The sequence below is a fragment of the Symphodus melops genome (genome assembly GCF_947650265.1).
Source record: "Symphodus melops genome assembly, chromosome: 17".
Classification (NCBI taxonomy): domain Eukaryota; kingdom Metazoa; phylum Chordata; class Actinopteri; order Labriformes; family Labridae; genus Symphodus; species Symphodus melops.
This window is the reverse complement of record NC_136707.1, coordinates 20,352,247-20,377,529: the sequence shown is the minus strand read 5'-3', so window position 1 is coordinate 20,377,529 and position 25,283 is coordinate 20,352,247. Positions and strand designations below refer to the sequence as shown.

Below are 25,283 nucleotides of genomic sequence, written 5' to 3'. Positions count from 1 at the left end.
GAAGAAGGAGAAGCCAAAATGGAAGGAAGGGGGTTGTGTTTGGGATTAGAAGGAGAGAGGTTAAAAAAAAAAAAAAAGAAAGGCAGATGAGAGGTGTGTGAGGTGCATCTTTAACAGCACACGTTCAAATGTTGCAGAGAGATGATGGCTGCGGCTGCTCTCAAAAAGAGGTGGCATTGAAATCCAACAGAATAGAGGATTTTTTTAAACGGAGGGGAGGACAGTGACAGAGAGAGATGCATGTCTGGAAAGATGGGAGGGAGGGGGGGAGGACGAGACGGCGACAGCGTCCTCTCAGCTGCACAAAGAGTACGGCCGTGCACGCCATCTCTCTCTCGCTTTTTTTCACGACTCATGTTAGTGGGAAGCAGTGAGGAGAGCTGGATGTGTGTGGCATGTGTGCTGTAGGTGTGTGTGGTGCAGGTTTGCATAAGCATGGGGGATTTTTGCACATGTATGTGTGTTTTGCCAGAGGCAGCCCCTTGCATAAAGGAGCCAGAACAGCCATCTGTGCAGGAGGCCGTGACTGGGTGAGAGGGTGAGTGAATGAGAAAGTGGTCGCTCATAAGTGTGCAGCCTCTGCCGATGTGAGGGTGTCTCGACGGCATGGTTTTACAGACTCTGTCATTAGGAAGTAACAAAAGAAGGCAATGAAGAAAGACAAAAAGTGTAAAAAAACAAACAAACAGAGGAAGAGCAGTTTGTTTTTAGAGGACAAGTGAGCTTCTCTCTCTTTTGTTTTATCTCCGTCTTTAGAGGGCATAACCGCAATTATCAGAAAAACAAGACAATGCAGGAGTAAGCGTGTGTGACATGACCAGCGTGTTTTTGTGCAACCAGTGCATGCACAGCATGAGCATTGGTGTAAGGTGTTTTTGTGTTTGTTTAAGGCTTCATATATTTGGTTTTTTTCTTCTGCGTTTTGGTGACTCATCCATCCATAATCAGGGATTGATGTTAATGTAGAACAACAATGATAACGACCAGCGGCTGTGAGCTGCTGCATCCAGGAGGGAAGGAGAGGACAGGAAGCGACAGGCTGAAGTAACGGCAGGAAATAAAGGAGGGAAGAAATTCGGTAATGAGGAGAAATTTGGAGGGTTTAAATCTCAAAAGAATACATGAAAGAGCTCCGAATAAATGAATATGCACAAACACACACATACGTCTTTCACTGCTATTCCCTTTGGGGCCTCACTAAAATAAATAATGATATTTCAGAAGTTGTAAACAACTGCTGACTTAAACATATATATATCTCATGGATATTAGGATGGATACATCAAAGCCTGTGTATAAATAGATGAAACAGCATGTAAATGTTAGGTTGTGTTCTTTGAGTCAGTAAAAGTTTTGGAAATAAATAAAATGCCACAATCAGTGTCAGAACAGATATTATCTTTTTCGATCTGCTGATAAACTCAGTCATGATATTAATGCCATCCTCTTATGTGCACAGGTATCACAATGAATCCACTACAAAGTATGTCATGTGGTCAAAATATGGACACATAAATTAAAAGTAAAAGTATGCAATGTGAAATCAATAGGTCAATATGTTCTGCATTAAAGTGTTGTTTTTGTTTTTTTTTTCCTGCTGATGGTTCCGATAGAGGATATTTGAAAGTTAAAAAGAAAGAATGCAAGCTCTGTTTTTTTCATGATTTTTCAAACGTTTCTGTGCATTTCAGACAATTTTTGAAGTTTTAGTAATAATAAAAAAACTCCCGATATTGCAGTACTTCTCTTTTTATTGCCTTGTTATTGAAACAGGTATATTTAGAATCATTCCTCATGTCCCTGCGCCGGGGTAAAATTAATAAGTTACAATTAAAATAAAACACTGAAATTACAAATACTTATATTAGTGCTCAAGTACATCACTTGTCTCAAGTCTTAAAAAATGAGAGTAAGTCTAATCTGTATTTCTGCATATTCATAAGACTTATGTCATTATTTTCTTGATACAAATACATGAAAATGTCTCGACCTCAGTCTCTTCTGGCTCATTTATTAAGCTCCAAGCTGAAAGGAGTGTGTGACCTGCAGCACTGGCTGGTGTGTATTTAAATCTTCCACTCTCCCCGGACGACCACGTAACTCTCCCTGACTTACTGGCGTAGTGTAGAGAGAGAGTGAAGCAGGGGATATCCAGTGTCCTGTAAGTGGTATGTAAATATTGTGCTACAGTCTATTTGTGGACCAAGGAACATTTTCTAATGCCAAAACTGGAGCGAGACTGAAATTACTCTGAAATAAAGAATCCAAAGTGTAGCTTTAAGGCTTAAAATATGTGTGTGTTCTTCGTAAGAGCAGATTGTTTGACACACTGAGGCAGCTTGGAAAGAATTCTGTTAGCTTAACGACGCAGCGGAGAGACAGTTGACAGTAACCTGGCAAAATGACTCGTTGGGTGTGTGAGAGAGAGGTATTGTGGTGGCTTAAATACAGATCAGCCTCTCAAAAGAACACACAGCCCGCCAGGTGAAATGACAGCGCTAATCATCCAGCATAGAACTCAATGAAAGGAGTGTGTTTTTGAGTCTGTGTGTGTCTTGACAGTTGTGATGAGTAAAAGAGAACACAGTCTCAGAGACAGCATTGATTTTGCTCTCTCAGTGCTTCTTCTTCTTCCCTGTGACAAGTATGCGAGGGTTTGCGCTTACTGGAGGCGATGCAGTGTATTATGCATTGTTATGAGCGTTGTTGTGTGCCCTTAGACGCCTGATAGTTAGTAGATCTTCTTATCCACACCAGTTTTTGTCTGTATGGTTTTTTTTTCCTCCATGAAAATGCATGAGGTAGCAACTTTTCTGTCAGGGACTCTCGCAGCAGGTTCACTGGTCAAGACCGGACAAATAACACAGCAAGGCAACAAGGCCCTTTATCTGGACCTCTCTGGGTCTGTAGGTGTTCTCTCTGCAAAATGGGGCATTGAAATGGTTCAAAAACAGGCAGGGCTATAGGCAGCATTGGGTTGTTGTGTGTTTGGAGGCTTCTGTCGTTCACCCTGCATGAACTGCTGTCCTTTTGTTTGGTCTCTGAAACACAGCGGTGGTTGTCAGTATTGTCTTTCAGAGGCAGATAATAACTGTGGGAATGACTGACTGCTCGGCTCTGCTGCTCGAAAACATTTTGTTACCAGTTCGACTCACTCACTTTCTCTCTTTTCCTCCCCATTCTTTCCTTTGTCTTTCTCTGTCTTCTTCTGTTGATGTCTCAGACATGGCGTTCCTGCCAGTCCTCCTCCTGTTGCTGCTGTCTGTTACTCACCGTGCTACCAGTCAAGACTTAGAGGACTCTGACGCTCTCCCGAGAGGCTGCGGCTGGGGCCTCGTGCGTCCCTACACCCTACTCTGTGACCTGGACTCCATATGGGGTGTTGCTGTGGAGTCGGTGGCTGCTGGTGGGGTGCTGACTGCCGTCCTGCTCGCCCTGGTCCTGCTCTGCCGTTTACACCACATCAATGAGGCTGAGAAGCGTAGCGCCGTTGGACCCATCCTCCTACTGCTGCTAGGTGTCCTCGGCCTTTTCAGCCTGAGCTTTGCTTACCTGATCGAGCAGGATGAGTCTTTATGTTTGCTCCGCAGGGCCCTGTGGGGTCTCCTGTTTGCCGTCTGCTTTTCCTGCCTGTTGGTCCAGGGTGTCCGCCTGCGCAGGCTCGGCAGGGAGCGCCGTAGCCCCGGCGGCTGCGCCCTCACAGGCCTTGCGCTGGGATTGAGCGCCGTGCAGGGCATCATCGCCGCTGAGTGGCTTCTTCTGACCGTGCTAAGGGAGGGCCGAGCTGCCTGTCAGTATCTACCAATGGACTTTTCGCTAGCCTGCAGCTATGTGCTAGCCCTCCTACTAGCAGCACTGACTGCTGCTTCTCTGGCCCTCTGTGCGAAGACACGACAGTGGCGCTGCAACGCTATCTGGCTGCTGGTGACCTGCCTGCTGTCACTGCTGCTGTGGGTGGCTTGGGTGGGCTTCTACCTGTACGGAAACGACTGGTTGGGGAGGTCCCCGGACTGGAATGACCCAGCACTGGCTATCGCTTTAGTGGCTCAGGGCTGGCTGCTGCTGATCTTCCATGCCATTCCTGAATCGCACATCTGCATGAGATCCCCTCCACAGCCCACCGCCCCGGATTACTTTGACACTTCCCAGAACTCGACGAGGATGAGAGAAACCAGCTTTGATGAAGACATCCCTCTGTCTCACAGGCAGTTTGTGGAGAACCAGGGCTATGGATACAGTGATGAGAACGCTGCAGGTACAACCAATTTTTCACAGCAGACAGGACAAATATGTGCAGGCAGATTGTGGGTGGAATCTAGGCCAGAGTGAGTTATAGAGAAGCAGGAAATATATGCATATGTGGCAAGAAATACGCGCAGGTGGAAGTTTCTCAGGTGCAGGATTACACAGCAACATGTGTCTTGATTCAACAGAGACATTAAACTGGTTCTTAACTGGAAGTATCCTCTCTTTGTATCTATGTCTACCCCACACCAGGCTTGAGGAGTGGCGTTGGCCCCGTGCAGCATAACAGCAACACCGGCCCAAGGCCCAGCGCTCCTTTCCGCAGCAACGTGTACCAGCCCACCGAGATGACCATGATCCTAAACGGGGGAGCGGTGAGTACATCCTCCCAGTCACAGGTACACGCCGCTTACACGCCGCTCTCTCATTCGACCACGCCGACAAGACTGCATGCACATTTGTGCGTTCCAGACCGTACGTCATTGCACAAGAATGAGGGGGAGGTGTGAGTGTGTGTGTGTGTGTGTGTGCATTATCACACTGAAGGTGCATGGTCATGAGCTTCTGTGTTATTGCAGTTTATGCACACATGCATGGATGGGTTTGTCACAAATGGTGCCTCATCTGGCTTCGATTTGTGTATGTGTGAGAACTTCTGTGGCCTCCTGTGAGTGTGTGTGTGTAAAAAGCAGTGATGCTATCAGTCCACTGAATGATGCAACTGTCTGCCTGCTTGTCATGCCTTTCATTACACAGGAGTAATGGGCACCCTGGCTGACACAGGTGAACTTATTTGCCGCCTCTGTGTTGTAAATTAAGTCTGCCACACAGCACAACACAACACAGTGGCTGCAATACTTTTTTTACAGTAAAAAATCTAAAGTTTGTAGTCACTATTTCTTGAGGTTGCAGCTGACAACAGGAGAGAGAAGAACACTGCTCTGCATAAAACTTCATTAGCTTAACAGCGTTTTTGTGTATTTATGCCGAAGATGAGGCACATTTACTTACGCAGCATTCTCAACACTTAAATGAAAGTGCCTCGGATAAATTATGTTCAATGAGAAATGTTAAAGATATAAGCGTTTAATTAAAGAAAGTAATGAGATGAGAAGTCAATAGTGGTGTAAGTGTGTGAGATGGTACAGATATGAGAGTTATATCAATCTCCTCTGACTTTTGTCTTTAACTGGAGAACAGCAGATGCTTAAATGTCAAACTACGTCCGTAAAGGAAGGGATATCAATCGGGTTTAAAGCCAATATGCTAAATGCTACTTACCTCTAAATGCTTCTGCTTTGTGGTTTGCATTAAATGGGGTCCAGTTAAAAGGCTACTATATAAAAGGAGACGTTTAATGTTAATGATAGAAGACAGCCAAGATATATATGATCTCCAACCACAGAGGGAGTTGCAGGAGAGCATGTGTAAATGGGACTGATTCAGCTTCTGTGTGCATGTGGCTAAAGATGAACGTGTGATTGTATGATGCCATCTTTAGTATTGATCATTTACAAACCAACATTTTTCCCTTCCACAGGTCCCCTCTGCTCCTCCTACCTACACGGGCAGGCAGCTGTGGTGAGCGCGAGGATTGGATTGATGTGTGATCGAAAATTAAGCGAAGAAGAGGATGGAGAGGATGAGGAGGGTGGTCCCCAGATCGGAAAGTTGCCTTGTTGGACTGGACTTAGAAAAAAAAAAAAAAAAAAAAAAAGGATGCCAACGAGGCCCTTTCCTTCTGTGTACAGATTGAAACACTGACTGTGTGCAAATCAAGGAACGTATGAGTGTGTGAGAGACTGAGAGAAAGTAGGGCATGGAGGACAGAGCTAAAGCTCTTCTAGCACACAAATATCTAAAAAAGAAGGGTTTAAAGTCTCAAGTTGTGACCGGCAAGTAGCAAAACAAAACTGACGCTGAGTTAGATCTGAAAATATCAACATGCAGCATCCTTTTTGTTTTTCTTTGATTTGCTCCCCTGAGACTGCAGCACTGTAAGCATCTTTGAAAACTGTGAAACCTTTCGCTTGCTTTTTTCCTTGCTCTCTCTCTCTCTCTCTCTCTCTCCCTCTCTCCCTGTCAATCAGGAGGTCTTTTTTTCTGCTGCCCCACAAAAAAATGCTGGCGCTCAAGTGGAAACATTTGGCTCTGTCCTCCATCTATCCACAGTGTAGGTGAAGAAGCAGCACACGGGCCACTGTACAGCTCGAGCACCGCCCTGTTAAAAAGAATTCAGCCTCTGTGGGTGCGTCTGGAGAGTGAATGAGAGGAAAAAGGTGTGTGTGCTCTTTACATCTCATACGATAAGCCCTCTGTCTGGACTGTTTCCTACGAACACTCTCCCCTCCTCTCTTTTTATCCGTTTGCATTTCTCTGCACCGTCTGTGAATATAACACATCTCTCCTCATCCTCCCACCTGCATGGACACTTTGCGAAAATGTGAAACAAACTGTGAAGAACTGAAAAGAAGCTCCAAAGCAGCTTGCAGCACCTGAGCAGAGGGATCACAAGCTGCTACTGAACTACTGTTAAATACTATTATTACGGAGCAGAGTGGATCCTGATTGGACGTGGAGGGCGTCAGTCATCGGCGGAAGAAGGCAGCGCTTGGTGAATCTAGGTCAGACTTTACTGCACGCTGCTCTGCCACTGGCGGTTTGAAGCAGCCAGGAGAAACTGTCACTTTAAATCAGCAGGAAATGGAGCGAGGAAGTGAATTGGTATCCTGTTCCTAGTTCCTCTATCAGTGTTCAATGTGTGCGTACTTGAGTGTTGTAGTTTTATGAGTTTTAAGAAGATGGGGCTCCAAAGACAAGGTGGCATTCTGGTGCTAAATATTTCTCCACACTGTTTCCCATTGAAGCTCAGAACTACAGGAACAACACTGATGATGATCCAGTAGTCAGATATTGAGTGACAGGCTATTTATAGAGCCGAGGGGCCGGTGTGTTGAGATATCGGAGAACCTTAGAAAGATCAGCTTTACAGTGCGGGCGAGAAAGAGGGAGATCAAATAAAAGAGGAGGGAGAAGGGGTGAGGAAGATGATAGCGAGAGATGGTCCGAGTGGAGACTTCCTTCACTCAGTCCGATCAGTGTGAGAAAATGGCTCCAAAGCCTGCCTGTATATATGTGTGAGAGAGAGTGTGTGTGTGTGTGTGTGTGTGTGTGATGTGGGGGCAGCTACACTGCTCTATGTTTTTGTCTTCTCCTTCCTCCTCTCCTCCTCCTGTCTCTCTGTGGTCGGCTCGAGCTCGAGTCCCCGTGCCAAGAAGGACTCTTGTTTCACAGGAGTCTCCGTTTCACGCCCTTCATCGTCTCTCTCTCTCATCTCTGGAAAATCTGTGTACATAGTAGTGCTGTAAAGCTTTGCTTGCTTATTTACTTTTTTTAACTGTAGGTTTAATTTAGACACCAGTATCATATGACCGACTGGAGACTGACTATTTCAAACTGTTTTGTTTTTTTATCTGGTTGGCTTTGTGTTCATACATTTACTTGTTGTTCCTTTTATGCTTTTATTTTTCTCTTGCTGGTGTCTTTATTTTTTTAATAGCATTTTTGGAAATGTTTTGCCAACACTAGATATGCTTTTTTATTTTTTTCTTTGATTAATATTCAAGGAAATGATATGAGTTGTCATTTTTAGGCTTTTACATTGTTTGTACCGCCTGCACAGAAATACCAGTCAAGACCACAGACGGTATAAAAAGATGGACGACATGACAGCTCCCCAAAAGTGACGCCAAAACATTCTGAGCTCCGTCTGCTGAGTGGCTGCAGTTTAGGCCATAAGCTTCGCCTTGTCCATGTCCAGATGGGACATGAGTCCAAATAGAGAAGTTCTTCCCATGCTGATTTATGAATTATGTTCATTTTTCTAAGAAGTTTAGTTTTGAGTAGTTATTTGACGCGAAACAGGAGTATAAAATCATGATGTGGACAGTTGCGGCTCCTGCGTTGCTGTATGTGTTAGATTAGCAAAGTAGAGGAGGAAGTTTGACACAAGAGTCATTAAACTTTCCATAACTGACACAAGCATCTGTTCTGCTGTGGGAAGGACATCAATATCACAAAAAAATTATTTTCAGAGGCCCATTTCACCTTCATTTTTGTTTAACGGGAGGAAGTGGAGACAAGTCGTCCGTCTCTACATACAGTCGGAGGTCGAGATAGCGGTCCATGTTTTGCTGTAACAGTTACGGGATACACACAAAACCCTTTTTATTTAGTTGAAAACTATAACAGCTGTGAATTACGTTAAGCACTTCAAAACAGCTTATTCTGTGATACTTTTAAGATTATATAAGAAACAGAGCAGGAAGGGCAAGTAAAAAAAATCTTAAGTCCACCCAGAGTCATTTTGGTGACACCTTGTTTTACAGCCACCCTCGACTAGGAAAAGACCCAAGTGTCACCTCTTAACTGCTGCTGTATGTTTATGTCTTACCCACTGGCTATTCTGAAACAGGACTGGTACCAGCGATCAAGCTCCGTGCCCAAGCAGAGCTTGCCATGCAATGTCAGGCTCTGTCTGGGCCGTCTCTGGTCAGAAACTGTCCACAGGTGTGAAGAGTCCATAAAGAAGAGCTGACCTCGGGTTTGGGATGGTCAGCAGCAGCGATGAGGCAACGTGTGGAGGTTTCAGTTCTTGTTATGAGTTCACGAAACATGGAATACAAAAAAAAGAATAACGTGACTTTGTAGATTTTGCACTTGTTGACTACCTATCTGTGCATGCTTATCACCATTTCTACATGTAAGCCCTTTCTCAGACGTACTTTTGAATACTAACTCTATTTATGTAAGGGTCATGTGAAAGCAATCATAATCAGATGACACACTTAATGTCTGTGCTTTCTTAAACACGAGAGAGAGCTGGCTCTTGAGAAGCGAAGAGATTCACGTCAGTGGGAAAGTGGTCCAAAATAGTCTGAGTCCCTAAAAAGGATCAAGATGCCATCATCACTGGACCTAAAAATAAATTCCTCTGTTAGTTTGAAGCCTGGAGGGGAAAAAAAGAGAAGCTTCAGGTGGATGTTGTCTCTGTGTGTAAAATCAAATAGACTGTGGTGAAATTTGCACAAAACTTCTATATGTTACATTTGTCATCCCTGGGCAGCCCACTGAACACCCGTCATCCCTGGGTTTGGCATGTCCTTGCCTGTCCTCTCCTGATTTGTCTTGCCTTCAGACTGTTCCAGCGGGGCAGCTGACAGGGGTGATATTGGTTTTCACAGCTGTGACTGTGCAGTGACGCAGCATGCCTATGTATAGAACTTTATTCCCCTGATTAGAAAAAAAATAAAAAAAGTTAACTCTTGTTACTGTAACTGAGTCAGGAAAAAAAAGTTCAATAAAAGTGTCATGTTTGTAGTTAACTTTTACATTGATGTGGTGGTTTTCTTTCTGGAATAGTGACATGATGATTAATGTGGTTATTGTTTGGTGTTAAGATCAGAGCCAAAGTGATTCATGTCGTTTGAGACCAAAGCAAACACACTGATGTGGTTATTTCAAAGACAAATCTGATCAATCCAATCAGCTTGAGCTCGAAATGTAAAGATTTTTAATTCGGGTTATTCATCAGCAAAATATGTGCTCCCTAGACTTGCTGGTGAGATTGTTGATAAAAAAAAACAATGGAGAATTTATTAATTTGACGATCATTGGACATTTTGCTAAATGAAAACTTCTTATTTTAACATAGGATCAGATAAGAATGATAAATATGCCCATGTTCCTAACTATAAAGCTACCAGGGGCCACAAGTTAGCGTACAATTTCAGGCCATTTAGTCCACATTTTTAAAATGTATGACTAATGACATTTCAGCCAGATCACAGACCTTCACTCGTGCAGTATACGCTAAACTACAATGGCCGATCACGGCCTGATAAGCTGCACCTGACCAATCAGATAATTTTCTCTCATGTTGGAAATTAAGGTTGTGCGACTGCAAAATCTTGCAGAAAGATCAGAGCCACGAGCCAATTCCCCAACTTTTGTGTTAGCGTTCAAATAACAGTGGGACATTAGAGTGGCACCATTTTCTGAAAGTAGACTATAATATGTCAACACTTGAAACTCTTGAAGGCGGTCATCTTAGGCCTCTTACATCCTGCATGTTGGAGGTGTTTGGAAACAGGATTAAGTGAGGTGTTTATCTGGGCTTGTCAGGTAAATGTTGTTTATATAAAATGTAAGTCTCTAATCTGAATATGTCAGTGAGTAAACGTGTGGTATTCTACATACATCCAGCCATGACTCACACAATCAAACACGCTGTTTTCAGGCTTTACACTGGCGGTCCTCCTGCTGCTCAAAGATCCAGTTTCATTTGGTTCCAGTGCTGTCAGACTTTGTGGAGCTGGCTGCACTATCAGATGTCTCCGGAATGAAATGGGCTGTTTTATCACTTCACTTCGAGTAGCAGCTGTCTCCCGGACCTCCACATACCTGCAGAGAGAGATACATGACCCTCCCTGTGGCTCGCTGTGAGGCAGCGTGCATCAGTGCCTGAGATGGTTGGAGGATGCCATCCATCAGGAGACCGCCGCCGCCACCATGCCTCTGTGCAGAGGCACTGGGAGGAGAGACCAGAAGTATCCTCTGAGGTATGCTGAGTTCAAGGAGGGATGGAAAGATGCCAGGAGTGCACTTTATTCTCTTAGTTTAATGACACAGCCAGGAGAAGACAGCAACAACCTGCACTGTCTCGTTGACATTAACAAAGATATTACAGCAGTCAGTGAAGCAGCGTGGAGTCCTTTTATCCTCAATATTTTTTCAAACTTTTGATGGCTGATGTGTGACATTTAAGAAGAAGTTGGATAACGAAAAGATACAAAAAAAACGGGGGATGGGAAGCAAAGCGTCTGACATTTAAGAATAACTAGATAACTAGAATAACTAAATATATATTCTGACTCCGTAAAACAGCTTGTAAAATGCATTAAACCACTACTTCAAATATTCAACAGAGACACGAGAGTGTCAGTTTTTAATAAAAGTGAGTTTATACTCCTACATTATTATGAGACTCTCTTTACAAGACCATACCCATTCACATGTGAAACACCTGCTCTTCAGTTGCTAATGTTCTATTCACAATGTATCAGGAGATTTATAACAGGCCTATTTTACTCAGCAGTGGAATAAAAAGATCAAAGGAGATTATTGGATTTTCCTAAAGTTGCTGTCGATCATCAGCCCTCTCAGCAATATTTTTTAATTTCTCTTTTAAATATCCTGTCTCTCTGAGGCAGAGTGATGCTGTGCACACAAGGTTACTTTCCAGCCTGAAGTCAGTTCCTGGCTCAGTCGGAAATGCTCCAGTCTCTTTGGTGTGATATGTATTGCTAAGGAAAACAGAAACAACAAGGAAAGGAAGTAACTGGATATCAACCGCTGAGCTGTTGGCTGGGAAAAGAGGAAATATTAAGTCTTACGAGAGGCTACAGTATTATACGTGAACCTTGTTGTACGGTGTTCATTCTTCGGGTGAGAGTCGTAAAGGGAAGTGATCCATCAAAAATGTCATGAAAGCAATCAACTAATTAGACACAGATCTCGGACCATAAATCCTCGCATGGCCTTATCCAATTGGTTACAGGCGTTTTTAATGGCTTGTTTGAGTGATCACTTTGGTCACTTTGACATCAACCTAACAACGTTTAATAGCCTTTAAACACCAGACAAACCGTGTCCACACAGCAATGAATTCAGTTAATAGAACCTCAAGCCTGGCAGAGGTTTTGTGTTCCTGGTAAAGATGGAGATACCACAGTCATGCTTTATCACGATTATCAGTCAGTGTTGGTTTCGAGGTCATTTTGGGCGGGTTGTCAGCAAGCTGGGGGTCATCAGCCAATCATAAACCTCAGGGGTCATCTGGGTGGTGGGGGTGTGGACCACAGTGCCCTGGGGGGTGGGGGACACGACCTGGATGGACACGTCTAAGTCGCCGGGCTGAGGGCTTTCTGGAAGATCAGAACCAACTGGAGACAAACAAGAACAACTTCCTTAACATGGACAGGTGCTCTGTTGCGTTTTAGGCAGACTGTAATAAATAATCATCGCTGCTAAATGTCAATCGTGCCATTCTGCTCTACTCTGCACTCCGCTGAGGAAACAGCATTCAAAAAGCATGAAAAATCTCTTCTTAAAAATTTAAATATGTCAGATTTGTTAGACGCTTCCTAAAAGCAGGCAAAGCATGTCTGAAAACCTTTAAAAAATACATTTGATGTGGAACCACTTTCTGTTTCTAGCACACTTTTTTTTTTTAAAGAAAAAGCTACCCTCTTTTTTTGTCTTCAAAACAGAAGCCTCTTCACACCTGCACTGCACTCTTTAACATTTCCTCAAATTATCCTGGTGGGCTGCATGTTTGAAAACACAGATTCTATTCAGACTCCTGCCAGTCTTTCAGCAAAAATATCTCCAATTATTTGGATGAGTGAGTACAACAGGCAGTACTCCTAAATCCTTCCTACTCAGTGTGTGGTATTGATGACTTATCATGTGAAAGTGGTGGGATCATGCTCTTTTCTGCTTGCCAATATCTTATTATGTTGATACTGGAGAAATGTCCAATAACATTCATTTAAAAAAACGAACTAATCTGTCCACTATCTTGTTTACGTTAGACACATTATGTTGGGACTTTCCCAGCTTTTTATATCATGTCCTGCCTCCTGGGACTCAGCTCACCCTCAAAACTTCAAAACTTTGTGTGAAGAAAGTGCTAACAAAGCGTACAACACATGGTGCAGGAGTACAGTGAAGACAGAACATATCAGCTGGTATAGACTTCAACAAACACAAACACATTACTTAACAATTACAAATAATAATGAAATGTGTAAGGGGCATTTTTAAAGGGACATTTTGTGAGATTAGTTGTCTGGAGTGTGTGTGTGTGAGGGTCTATAACGTTTTACTCTAAGTGTCCTTTCTATGGTGATTACCCAACTATTTGTACATTTGTTAAGATGTTATTCTTCGATATAACTGATAGAGAAAACAGATGAAGGCTTGTGTTTTAAAACAGTGAACCTGTGAGACAGCACATCTCTCTCACACTGTGACAGCTGCGAGGCTACTGAGTCGGCCTTCTGTGATCTGCCAGTAAAAGGCGATAGCTGTGACATTATGGAAGTGAAGCAATGATGAATAGGCTGCTATATGGCCACTTATACCAAAACAGGAGCTACAGACAGGCTGGAGATGATGCTAATAGCGGAGGTTCTGCTCTGTTAATATCCAAATGACTGCAGTGGCGGTTTAAAGTGAAGTTTAGAAAAGTGTTAATTACACTTTTATTACTCAGTAACATCTGTAGCAAAAGTTGAAGCACTGATGCTGATCCTCAGAGTTTTATTATTATTTTAAAGTGAATTTCTCTCTTTGTGCTGCAGAGGGTCTTTATTATAAATTATTCTGACAAGAAAAATTCACAATTTAACCATGCACCAAATGCTGTAAGAATAACAATTGTGGTTGAGTTATTCAGATTACTATTGATAACAACTGAACTGTTCTACACTCAGCAAGCTCACCACTCTGCTTGAGGAGTACTCAGGCTGAAGGTAAACATCCGACATGTCCATCTAGATTCAAGGACAGTCCTGTGGTGATTCATGAGCTGCTGAAAGCTGCACCTGCCAGATAAACTGTGACCTTTTGATCCTGACGTATCATTGTTTGTCCGCTCGCTCGGTTACATTGCTCACTCAGCTTTTGTTTTTTTTTCCTTCTGCGTCTCTGACTAATTCTGAATTCAGACTGTGAAATGTGAAATGGCCGAGGAGGAATCACATGCCGGTCTCCTCGGGTCAGATGAGATGGGTGCAGCTGTTGTCGATTCGACTTAAAGGGCGTGTTTACAGTAGAGAGCTGGCTTCCCTAAATAATCACTCTCTCTCTCTCTCCCTCTCTCTCTTTCTCTCTCTACTACGAACCCTAACATGGGCCGTTCATTCGTCAGTGCTGGAGAGCAGTCCTTGCTTCATTACATCCAAAAACACAACAACAGGATAAACCAGCAAACAAATTGCAACTTCAGCATCAATCCCTCCCTCCCTCCCTCCCTCCCTCGCTCTCTGCTGTTTCTAACTCACACATTTCTGGTTCCCTGCTATCCTCACAACCATTTCAGATTCTGTTGAAGAAGTCAGAAAAGGGCTTACAGCTGGGATAGACTGGGCAGACTCTCGCTCACACACACACACACACACACACACACTGATCCCCAGGCCCCCCTGCTAGAATGTCAGGTCAGCAGCAGCCGTGCAGGAGCCAGTAGCAGCGGTTAGCAGCAGCAGCAGCAGCACAGTGTTTTTGTGGAGGAATGTTGGTCAGCCGCACACTGCTGCAGTGAGGGCCTTTGTTGTGTGGAATGTGTCAGTGTGTGTTTATGATGGAGTCATTGTCTGTAGGTGACAAACAAAGAGGTGACACGACTGCTGGCTAAGCTACGTTCACAGGCAGAAGTGTCTTATATAAGAACCTGATCCTGTTTCTCCACAACCATGTGAACAAGAGGAATAAAAAACTGTAACTGCTGTAGAGCATCATCCTTTACACGTTTTGAGCGGATGTTGACTGATGAGATTAAATTAGTGCTCGACATCATGACCTTTTGGGTGCGGATTCTGTGGAGCCATTTGTGTCACGATCCCTCCTGGATCTAACTCTTCGTCCACACATAAATCTGAACTAGCCACTGCTCCGACAAACAAAGTAAAAACTCAAATACTTTAAATAAAGGCATCTTGTTATTTATCTTTCTACTTCACTTATGAGTGCCAGATTTTTTTTTCTTCCTCTCATCATCCCCACCGTGCATCAAATCCCCTTGTCGAATGTGTCAGAGCAGAGGAGGTCAGTATTTTACACATTGCTCCAGAAAAATAAAAAAAAACCTCTTTTCTCTTCATCTTTCTTTTTATCTGCTCACTCATTTTCTGGCTTCTACTTTCGTATGTTGTACATAATGTCATGATTGCAGTCATGTTCGTAGAGTGACAGCTGAGCTGAGCTGATTCTTGCCTGATTTTAGAAACAATGAAACAACCAAAAAGAAAAAGTAAATCTCTCTGAGCAGTACTTAGGCAGACTGAAACGTCATGCTAAACGCTAACCCACTAACATGTTCGCTACAACAGTGACCTACCTGCAATTACAGCAATGGCTGATGGGAGTACAGTCAGTTGTTAAGGCTTTAAGTGTTTTAGATCAAAGTAATAGATAATAGATCAAATTGATGTTTTGACACGATGAAGGCGCTGAAGGATGTGGTGAAGAATTACCTTTGTCATGAGGTTTAATCCTCTTAGTATTATGGATATGTTGAAAAGATTAAATCACAGTGATGGTAAGCTGAAAGTGTGTTTTTGTTAGCCAAAGTGGGTTGATGTCAAAACTGCTTCCAGGCAGACTACTTTTCAGACTCTGCCTCCAGATGCACAGTGTAGTATTTTGGCTTCTTCTTTGTACGACTGGAGGAGGTTGAGGCGTGTTGTCCATCTGTATACAACCTACAGTGTGACAGCTTTCCTACGAGCTAAAATGCTCCAATTAGCAAAAGCCTCATTGCCACCATGTTTTCATGTATCACCCAGAAAACTAGCACTGTTTAATACTGTTGACAACTTTGTGCGTAAGTGTTTGTGTGTGTGTGTTCAAGGACAAAGTTTTATCACTCTCATTGAGCTCTAAAGCCAGTAAATCATACTGGACATGGGCCTGCATTCCCAGCTGCTCAGCTCATTCTTTCATGTTGGCATACAGTACACACACACTTCCACACGCACACAGATTCAATCAAAGGCCCGGACACACATCATCATCGCCCTCACTCTGTATCTCCTCTCTGTCTTCACATGTATCCCTGTCCTCTGCCGTATCTCTCTGTCACACAAACACACCCTGAGCCCTGCAGACATTTACTTTCTCTCCTTCACTCGCAATCTCCTTTCTCTTTCTTCCCTACTCACTTCCCTGTCTCTTTCTTCTTTCTCAATCTCGGTGTCTGCCCTCATTCTTTCTCTGTGTCTCGGCTTTCATATCCTCATCTCTCCGCTTTCACTTCAAAGCTCTGCTCAGATCACTTCTGTCTGCCTGCAGTTTGTGTGTCTGACTGTACTGTGTATGTGTGTACATCAGTGCTTATACTTCTGCATGGGTTGCACTGTACATTATTTCCATGACTGTAAAATGTGCTCGGGCCACAGTAGAAAAATGTGTGGATATTAGTTGCTGGTGAGCTGAGAACTTCCATTCAGTGATACAACATCACTGAATGTGTGTGTGTGTGTGTGTGTGTGTGTGTGTGTGTGTGTGTGTGTGCGTGTGTGTGTGTGTGTGTGTGTGTGTGTGTGTGTGATCTCACCTCTGCTCTCTTGCTTGGCCCAGAACTGCTCTACAGTTTTGGCAATGTCCTGGTTCTCCCTCAGTTCTTTCTGCCACAGGCGCAGCTCCTGAACATCTGGACGAGCCCGTATCTACAACACACACAGGTACATAGCTTTGCATAAGGTGAAATCATCAAACAATTTTATTTGATGATAAGTGGAGATAAAAGCACATTAAATACAATAATTGCATCAGAGGAAAAAGGACAAAGTTCAGGTCCTTACTCTTGACTCCAGCAGTTGTACAAACGAAGTAAAGAAACGTGAGGATGTCGGCGGATCACAACAAAAGTTTTGTGTTGAAGTTAAATTCAATCAATCAATAATGAACAATTTTGATTTGGCCAATTTAATACCTCATTAAAATCCACTCTAATTTCCTACTAATAAGAAAATTATGGAATGGTGGAAACTGTGTCTAAAAATGGCCTTTTACACTGAAACTAGGGCTATCAATGGTAATGAAGCGTGTTAAGATGTATAACTCAGCGTGTCCACATAGGTGGGTAAATGGGTCAAAGTCTGTTCCTCTCTCTGCCCTGCCTGGTCTGGAGCTGGTTACACTTTGTGGTCAAAGGGAACCCCTGAAGTTCTTGGGTTGTGGTTTTGTGTAGGCTGCTGGCTGCTGCTGAGAGATTATTGAATGCTCTCATTTATTTCAATGAATAAAACATATCGCTGAAGAGCTCAGTCATTTTTCTCTGTTTGTCCCCTTCTACGACTGCTACTTCTACAATAACTCTGCATCCTTCTCCTCACAGTTTCATCCAACCCTGCCCTCTCTCTCTTCTCTCTAACAACACCTTACTCTCTCCTCCTCTTTCATCCATCACTCTTCTCCTCTCTCTTCTCTTCTCTCCAGGCCCCTTATGCCTCCCTCTGAATTGGAACCAAACATTCTCCAGAGTGCCCGTTTTAATGGCCACAATAGTGTTGCTATGTTAGCAATGGTTATGAAAGTGGAGCCGTTATATAAGCCTGGCAATGGGTGGAGGAATGGGTTAGCCTAGCAGGCTTCAATAGTTAATTTAGCGGGTGTCACAGCGCTGAAGCAGCCCCTCTGCTGATGGGAGCAAAGCATAGAAATGGAAATAAGGGGTGAGGGTCAGCAGGGTTGAGGGGGGTTGGAGTCTGTTGTGTTTGTTCAGCCATCTCTTGTTTGCATCTTTCTGTGTGGCCATTTCTACTCTGAGTCACTTACAATCGCTGTTCTGCAGAAACCTCACAGCTCCAAGTTCTTCTTCTGTCTCTAAATGATGGAAATGCTTGATAGCGATTGGACCCCTGAGGCAATGCTTTTTAATGTGACACACACAGGGGGCAAAACAGGTTCTTGGAAAGCTGCTTTTTAAATATACATGCTTTGAGCAGGATGCTGCACGGCAGCAGTAGACAAAGAGCTGAGATGAATGTGAATGCATGAGAGTTTTGAAGGCTGTCTGTGTGCATCTACACAGCTGATTAGCAGGGAGCCAGTATTATAATTTGAATCTGTGCACTCCGCATCAAAGGCTGTGTGCTGTTTGAGAATATTAATACATTTGAATCACACTTACAAAACATATAATGCAAGTTCACATCTCATCTCACGAGTTTGAATCATTACCGAGTCTTTGATAAGACAGTATATTGTAGCTGTAATTGTTCTTGTCACTGAGCCTGTTTATGTATGCCTGTGAGTCATTTCTTATGTGTACACGTGAAGGTACGGATTAGAGTGATTAGAAAAAATTATAGGACATTGCAAGGCTGCATGAATTCACATGCATCATTTAGCATGCAAAATCTCAACCACAAATGTGTGTACAACACACAATGTATAATCATAACAGATAAATATCATGATATTTGACGCTTTAGATGATTTTAATTTAATCACCATGTTGAAAATCTCATCATCAAATCTGTCAAAGTTTCATTTGTTTATTTCACCAAGTATGATCCTTTATTAGATTGTTTGAATTCTGCATCTTTGTATCTCAATATTATTACAAACGATAGAAGCCTCAGTGACTTATGAGGTTCAACAAAGGTTAGAAATAACGTGAAAGTCACAAAGACATACAAATCACATTAAAAAACAGGGGCTCCATCCCCTCCCATCTGTCAAAGCTGACACTACTTGCAGCCCAAGCAGAACCCCCCACACTTACGTTCCCACAAATATGTGCATGCACACTGTTTCTCACACACACTTCAATCTCCTTGAACGGCCTTTCAAGCTGGGGGTGCTTTTTTTGTGCAAAGCTGCCTGTGTGACCGAGCTCCTCTCTCGGTCTCACAGGCTGCAGCAGCACAATGGTCTCTGTTTGGAGGAAGTGGCTGCAGTCACATCAGCAGACGCAGTGACAGGCTGCATAAAGGCACAGAATCACAGTCCATCTAAGAAGCCAATCCTTCATGTTTTTTTGTTGACTGGTGCTTCCCTCAACACTTCACTGGCAGATCAACATAAAATCTGATCAATACATTGAACACCCATGGTATGTAGTGTAAGACTATACTACACTGGGATACTCCATATGATGTCAGTATCCCATCCAATCCTGGTGCAGTGTCCTACTACAGCCCATCTGTATGAAGGGAGAGTGAGGAGGAAACAGAGCCATCAGCCACTGTCTGTCCTGAGCGCCTTTGACATATTTTCTGCATGAGTGTCACAGCTTGTCCCATCAGGGTCTCAACTGTGGACCTCGGTTCAAACCATTCATGTGGCACTGCTCCCGGATCATTCAGCTGGAATCTCAGACCTAGTTCTGCAGTGGACTATGCAGCTCTCCGGGTGAGAGCGTGCACGATTCTTTTAAACAGCTCTATTAGTTTATGTCAAGAAGAGTACACACAGCCGGCTGCTCACTCTGTGCCCCTTTTAGACATAACTGAGCCTGCCAGCCCAACAATACTTTCCTCAGACATGTTTCAACTGGATCAACATCGAATTTAAAATGATTCACCAAAAGAAAAAACAATAATAGTAATAATAAATACAAGTCTTGATAGGAAGATTAAACAGCAGTAAGTATGAAGTGTTTGAGCCACAATTCAATATTTTGTTATTTTTATGAAAAAAAGCAATTACTTTACGTTGCACAATAGTTGGTACTGGAAGGAGACGTGCCATCATGATGATAAATGAAGCAAATGCAACAAAAACTGCAGTTCTTCGAGTGTCCACTTGAGGCTGGCTGTAAAAGCCTCCAAAATCATCCAGTTTACTGTCTGGTTTATAAAGTGTGTTTACTCTAAACATCCGTTTTCATTATAAGGTCAGACTGTATACAGGATGATTTGTTTTCATTACTCATCTCTGTTGATGATATAAGACTAAAAGTTATGCATAATAAGGGGCGGGGCGAGGCTGATGCGCTTACTGTTTTCCATAACGCTTAAGGCCCGCTTCAGCTCCACCGCTTTGCCTTACGGACCCAAAGTTAGTGAGACAGCATTTCCAATATGGCGACTGCCATCAATGACCTTCCAAACTCCCTTTATGAAACCAGTGAGGGAGGCTACACCATATCCCATGTTTTACACAGCCTATGGGTGATCACGAGGGCTTATAAGTGTCTTTCAGTTCAAACATGAGAGTTATGCTTTACTTTTTAAAAATATTCAAATGAGCCAAATCTGATTCCACTGATAGACATGCTGTGTTGGATATATCCCTTATCTAACTATCCATTAGACAATCCCTACAGCTCCAACGCTACTCTACACAGGACAGTGATCTGCTCAGGCCAGGAAAAGGCCAACTGCTTTGTGTCCGCTTCATAAATCTCTTAGTGGAGACAGTGGAGAGATCATGACACAATGCTGCTTTGCAGCTTGACCACAAATCTTCAGTCTTGACTGCCTAATTGAACTGCCTATTTATTACACAGAAGCTACATTACTGCAACTCGGCTTAGACTTGAAAGAGTCTGAGAAGTCCTGGTGATCAGTGGAGTGTGTCTTTGATGTATGTGTGCACGTAAATGTGTGTACATTACAGCAGCAGCCATGGATGAATGGATTAGAGTAAAGCTAAGGCACACGGTATAAAGAAGATTATGTAACATGTTTAGAACCATCAGCTCTTTATATTTGTGAGTATAACAACAGACAATATCGTTATCTAGGCTGTTGATGTGCATGTGTGTGTGTGCGCGTGCGTGTGTGTGTGGGTACATGCTGTACCGCTGCTCTTCCTCCGTCCTCAATATGTTTGGAGGAATCATATTAATAATGGAGGGATAAAGCTCCAATCTACAAAAATACCCTCCTCCTTTGCTTCCTGGCCCTTCGTCTGTCTGTCTTTCTTACCAACACACACACACACACACACACACAAACACACACACTCTGCAGTCAGCGCTGCGTCAGGCGGGTTATATAACAGCAGAGGGTGTAAGAGTGCGGGGGAAAGAGGGGGAGTGGTTGAGGAGAACGGGGTATAGTGACAAAAGAAGAGGTTTTAATCATAACTACATCATGATGATCAAAGGTCATTATGTTTTTATAAATGACTGGTTAGTAAAGTATCAAAACAACAAACATAAAACTCGTTTTCATCATGTCGTCAAACTAATCCTATAATCCTATTACACCTGTATCAACCCTCAGAACTATTCTCAAGTATTTAAAAACTTGGACAGATTAGGCTGAAATATAGCTCGTCATTGTTCACTTAAATATTAAATCTGTAAGCCCAAGTTTCATAATGAGAATTTTGTCAGATTAAATTTACAATGCGAGAGAACACACATTAATGCTCCACGCCAGCACACACACAGAATCAAGCTTTAAGGTGCATCAGTGCTGCACAGCTCCGCTTGTACTGATGTCCCCGTCCCTGCTCGTCTGCTCAATGAGCTGTTAACTGTTTTTGTCTCTCGCGTTAGCAGGTAACATTAGCAGGGAGGCACAACGACGCCTGTGTGAGGACCTTGTAACTACTCAAAATATCTCTGCCCTGTGTATCCTGAATTAATGATGATCCTAAGAGGCCTTCCCTCAGCTTTGTTCTCGGATTGTGCTGCGTTCACAGCCTCCATCTGTTCCCCTTTTCTTGCATAAGGGCTACATTGCCCTCCGTACCACTGCATTCCTTATCATCAGCATTTCTTTTTTTCATCCTTTTTGTCATCCATGCATACATTTAAAAAATGTTCCTGGCATAGCCTGAACTTAATCCTCCCACATAGATCATCCCATCATCTAACAATTGTTTCTTTCTGGCTGTGCCTCTCCTCCTGTGAACCCCTCTGGGTGCTGGGCTGCAGTGCTGTCAGTGGCCCTGCTGAACCTCTGTCAGCACAGTGGGGTCAGCCTGCTCAGTGCTGCCACCACATGTGAGCAGAGGTGAGTAAGATTGTACTTTTGTTACAGAAAGAAAAGGAGGTGTTGCCCCCTGCTGGTTCATAAGTAGTCTAGCCTAGATGTGGCTTCACACAGGTACTTACTAAAAAAAATGTGTTCATGCACAAATTCAAGAAGAATCAAAACAATGTTTCGACGTCTCTACGAAGTTGCACATGACATTTGTTTGCTCCCAATAGCTTTCATAGCCAAGCTGTAAAAATAAGAGTTTCTGCTGAAAGAAATACAAACCTAACCCTTGCTGTCATCCTCACCCCACACCAGACACAGGGTTATCTGCGTGTGAAGTCAAAACTCTGCAGTTTGCCTCTGGTAGTGTCTGTTGACATCTATTTATAACAGTGCACAGAGCACTCCAACGCCCACACAGGAAGGAATTAAAGCCCAACATCACTGATGACATAATCATGCTGCTGAATGAAATTGTGTTCCTCGTGGAAGAGAGGCTTTTCAGCTGGATGTTATTATACAACGAGATCAAACTTTAGACCAATGCACATGAAGCAGGGTGCCTATTGTATCCTAAAAGAAACCCTCAGCACAGCACCAAGTAGCACAGCTCACTGTGGTTTGTGGGAAACTGCAGTATTCGTTCATTTTTCAGTAATCAAATGTTTTTGGGCGGATCAAAAGAATAGATTTGCAACAATAATTAAATAAATAAATTTCAGTTTTCTTCAACATTAGAATTTCAGGTCTATATTTTCATCTTTCAGGTCCCTTTAATGAACTCTTGTGTCTGTAGTCCAAGCACTGGTTTAATAAAACACTTTTTCTGATAAGCTGTTGTGCTTCCTGTCACGATGAGTGTACCTTGTATCCTCTCCAGAAAGCCTGGATCAGCAGAGCAGCCTGATCCTCGCTCAGCTGTAGAAACAGAGGGATGGGAGGCCTGGGACTGAAGAAAGAAAAGCACATCATGTATAATACTGTTTGTGTGCCATTACTAAAGAAAATAAGTTAGCTAATTAATTGCTTGTTTAGCAAAATGTATGATTCTTTTCTTCATGTTTCAGACACCTGAGAGCAATTTAGTTCCTAACAAAGTACATCAGTCAAAACTCTTTTGCGGACATCTTTCTTTAAACCTCAGGACGCCACAAGCAGCAGTAGTTACACGGACGTTAAATGACGCCTACACGCTGGGAAATGTAGTTCTACTTTGCCCAAAGATTGTTTGCATTGACTTGAATGATGATGTTATGCAGAAGACATTCATCATCCTCTTTGTGCAGAGTGTAGACGTCAGTCAACTGGGAGGAGGTTCACTCAGCGAGGAGGGACAAATTAAACAGACATCTGACTCTGGCTCAAAACGTTGTGTTTGTTAAATGCACATAGCAAATAAATTAGCACTTGAGAGCCATAGTGTTGGGTGTCTCTGTCTGCATCTTATCAACTCAGCGCATTATCAAGTGATGTGCATATGTGTATTTTCAACGTTTTCTGGAGTCCTATCAATATATAGCAAAAAGGAGACACTCACTGCATGTGGAGCCAGTTCTTGACAAATGGGATGTCATGAAAGTTCACATGGATCTGTTTCTTCCTGCTTGGGTTGTGGCTGAGGAAAAGACAAGATTTAGAATGCTGATAAAAATGTTTTCCACAAATTGATATGATAAAATAAAACATAACTAGTGAATAATAAATAAGGTTAAGTTAAAAGAGTGTGTCTGTGTCTGTGTGTGTGCGTGTGTGTGTGTGTGTGTGTGTGTAAGCTCTTACTTGTAAAGCCATTCAGTTAGGAAATCAAACGGGTTAAAAGCTGTTATTTTCCTCTGTAACAAAAAAGAAAGTCGTACATCACACAGAAGTATTTACACATTTAAAAAAAATTGATAATATCAATTTATACATTTTAATGATGATTTTTATTTAAAAAGTAACTTACAACTACAGCCATGAAATGAATGTGATGAAGTAAAAAAAAAAATTCTATTTAAAGTGGATAGCTTTAAGTAGAAAGAAAAATAAACACTGGAGGAATTTATGAGAACAACCAAAAAACATTTTTTTGGTCTTAACATTTTCGAATCATTTTAACGTTTTAATTAATTCAGACCTGAAAACAGTTGTGTTTCTGAGCTTCTTTCAGCAAAGCCTCGAGTCCAGGCAACAACACTGGAAACACTTTTCTCTCCAAAAACTGCAGGACAGGACCTGGTACAAACGTACATTCATACTTTAAGCACAGACAAAGATGCATGCAGATCTGTGCTCCCTGCAGAGTGTGACCCATCATCTTACTTGTTTGTAGTTGAAGAGTTGAGGAAGGTTCAGGTGCTGACAGGGGCCTCTGACTTGAAGGATGTGGTTTTTGTAACACAGCGTAGCCAGCGAGAGCCGGATGACCAAGAAGAGGGTCAAAGTCTCTGAGAGGGTCATCATCCACAGACACCTGATGAAAGCATGGATTGTACTGTATAGTCCTTATGTCAGACAGTGACTACAGGAGCAGAAACAGGATCAATTAAAGGACATGTTCACCTTGGCAGTGGTGAGTCCATAGAAGACTGGGGAGTGTGTACTGGCGCTGTACTGGGAGAACTGGGTGTTCACTGAGCTGCTGTCTTTCCACACAGCTCTGGGAGGACGAGGCTGCTCAGCTTCATACTCTCCAAAAAAACCCCACATTTATTTGAAGTTGCCATCAACAGAAGCTTAAACTTATAGCGTTTATCACCTTACCTTCACACACTTGATGCCAAAGTGACTTTTTGGCACCGATTGTCTTGGCCATTCTTTCGCTGATCGCGACAGTGGTTGCCAGGGACTCACTGGTTGCCAAGGATGTAGTCACGAGAATGACTTCCGGTGTTAATTACCAAAAAAACACCTTCCTGACATCGGGGGGCAATGAGAAATAACCATACAATTTAGACAGGAAAGGCATAATATTTTACTCTTATGGACTTTGACGTGTTATTCGATAGCCACCTATTTTCAACCTTGCGTTTTTATGAGATAACACCGTCAAATCGTCAAAACTGTAGTTTTGAGGCACGAACATACCCGATTTTTTTGCACACAAGAGGGCAGTTTTCCTTTCAATGTGCTTCTTATTTGGATTCAAGAATAGCATTTTATTTCAGCAGTGATAAAAAACCGCTCCAGCCTGTACTTCTTGTAATTCTGTATTTCCGGTGTTCACCGCTAGAGGGCAGCAAATATCTTCCCATGCTTACATTTAATTTCCCTTTCAATGTAAAATCTCTAAACCAAATTGACGATCTCCTTAATTTTTTTCCATCAGTA

The 25,283-nt window shown here is 42.8% G+C and overlaps 2 protein-coding genes across 3 annotated transcripts in view; one reads left to right on the top strand and one right to left on the bottom strand.

Moving 5' to 3' along the window:
* Positions 1-9,635, top strand: part of gprc5ba (G protein-coupled receptor, class C, group 5, member Ba) — an 11,130-nt gene extending 1,495 nt beyond the window's left edge. Inside the window, exons 2-4 of one of the 2 annotated variants that reach the window (XM_079366260.1) lie at positions 3,224-4,255; positions 4,498-4,643; positions 5,786-9,635. In XM_079366260.1, the coding sequence (XP_079222386.1) occupies positions 3,226-4,255; positions 4,498-4,643; positions 5,786-5,830 (1,221 nt within the window). In that variant the 5' untranslated portion in view covers positions 3,224-3,225 and the 3' untranslated portion in view covers positions 5,831-9,635. The remainder of the gene's footprint in view (positions 1-3,223; positions 4,256-4,497; positions 4,644-5,785) is intronic. The other variant, XM_079366261.1, reaches the window with a different exon arrangement.
* On the bottom strand, positions 7,705-24,827 carry iqck (IQ motif containing K). The gene is made up of 9 exons (XM_079366264.1): positions 24,717-24,827; positions 24,516-24,643; positions 24,276-24,426; positions 24,091-24,188; positions 23,754-23,806; positions 23,512-23,589; positions 22,839-22,923; positions 16,646-16,757; positions 7,705-12,248 (listed from the first exon to the last, which is right to left on the bottom strand). The coding sequence occupies exons 1-9, from the start codon at positions 24,766-24,768 to the stop codon at positions 12,079-12,081; spliced, it is 927 nt and encodes a 308-aa protein (XP_079222390.1). The 5' UTR covers positions 24,769-24,827; the 3' UTR covers positions 7,705-12,078.
* Positions 24,828-25,283: the final 456 nt, after the last annotated feature.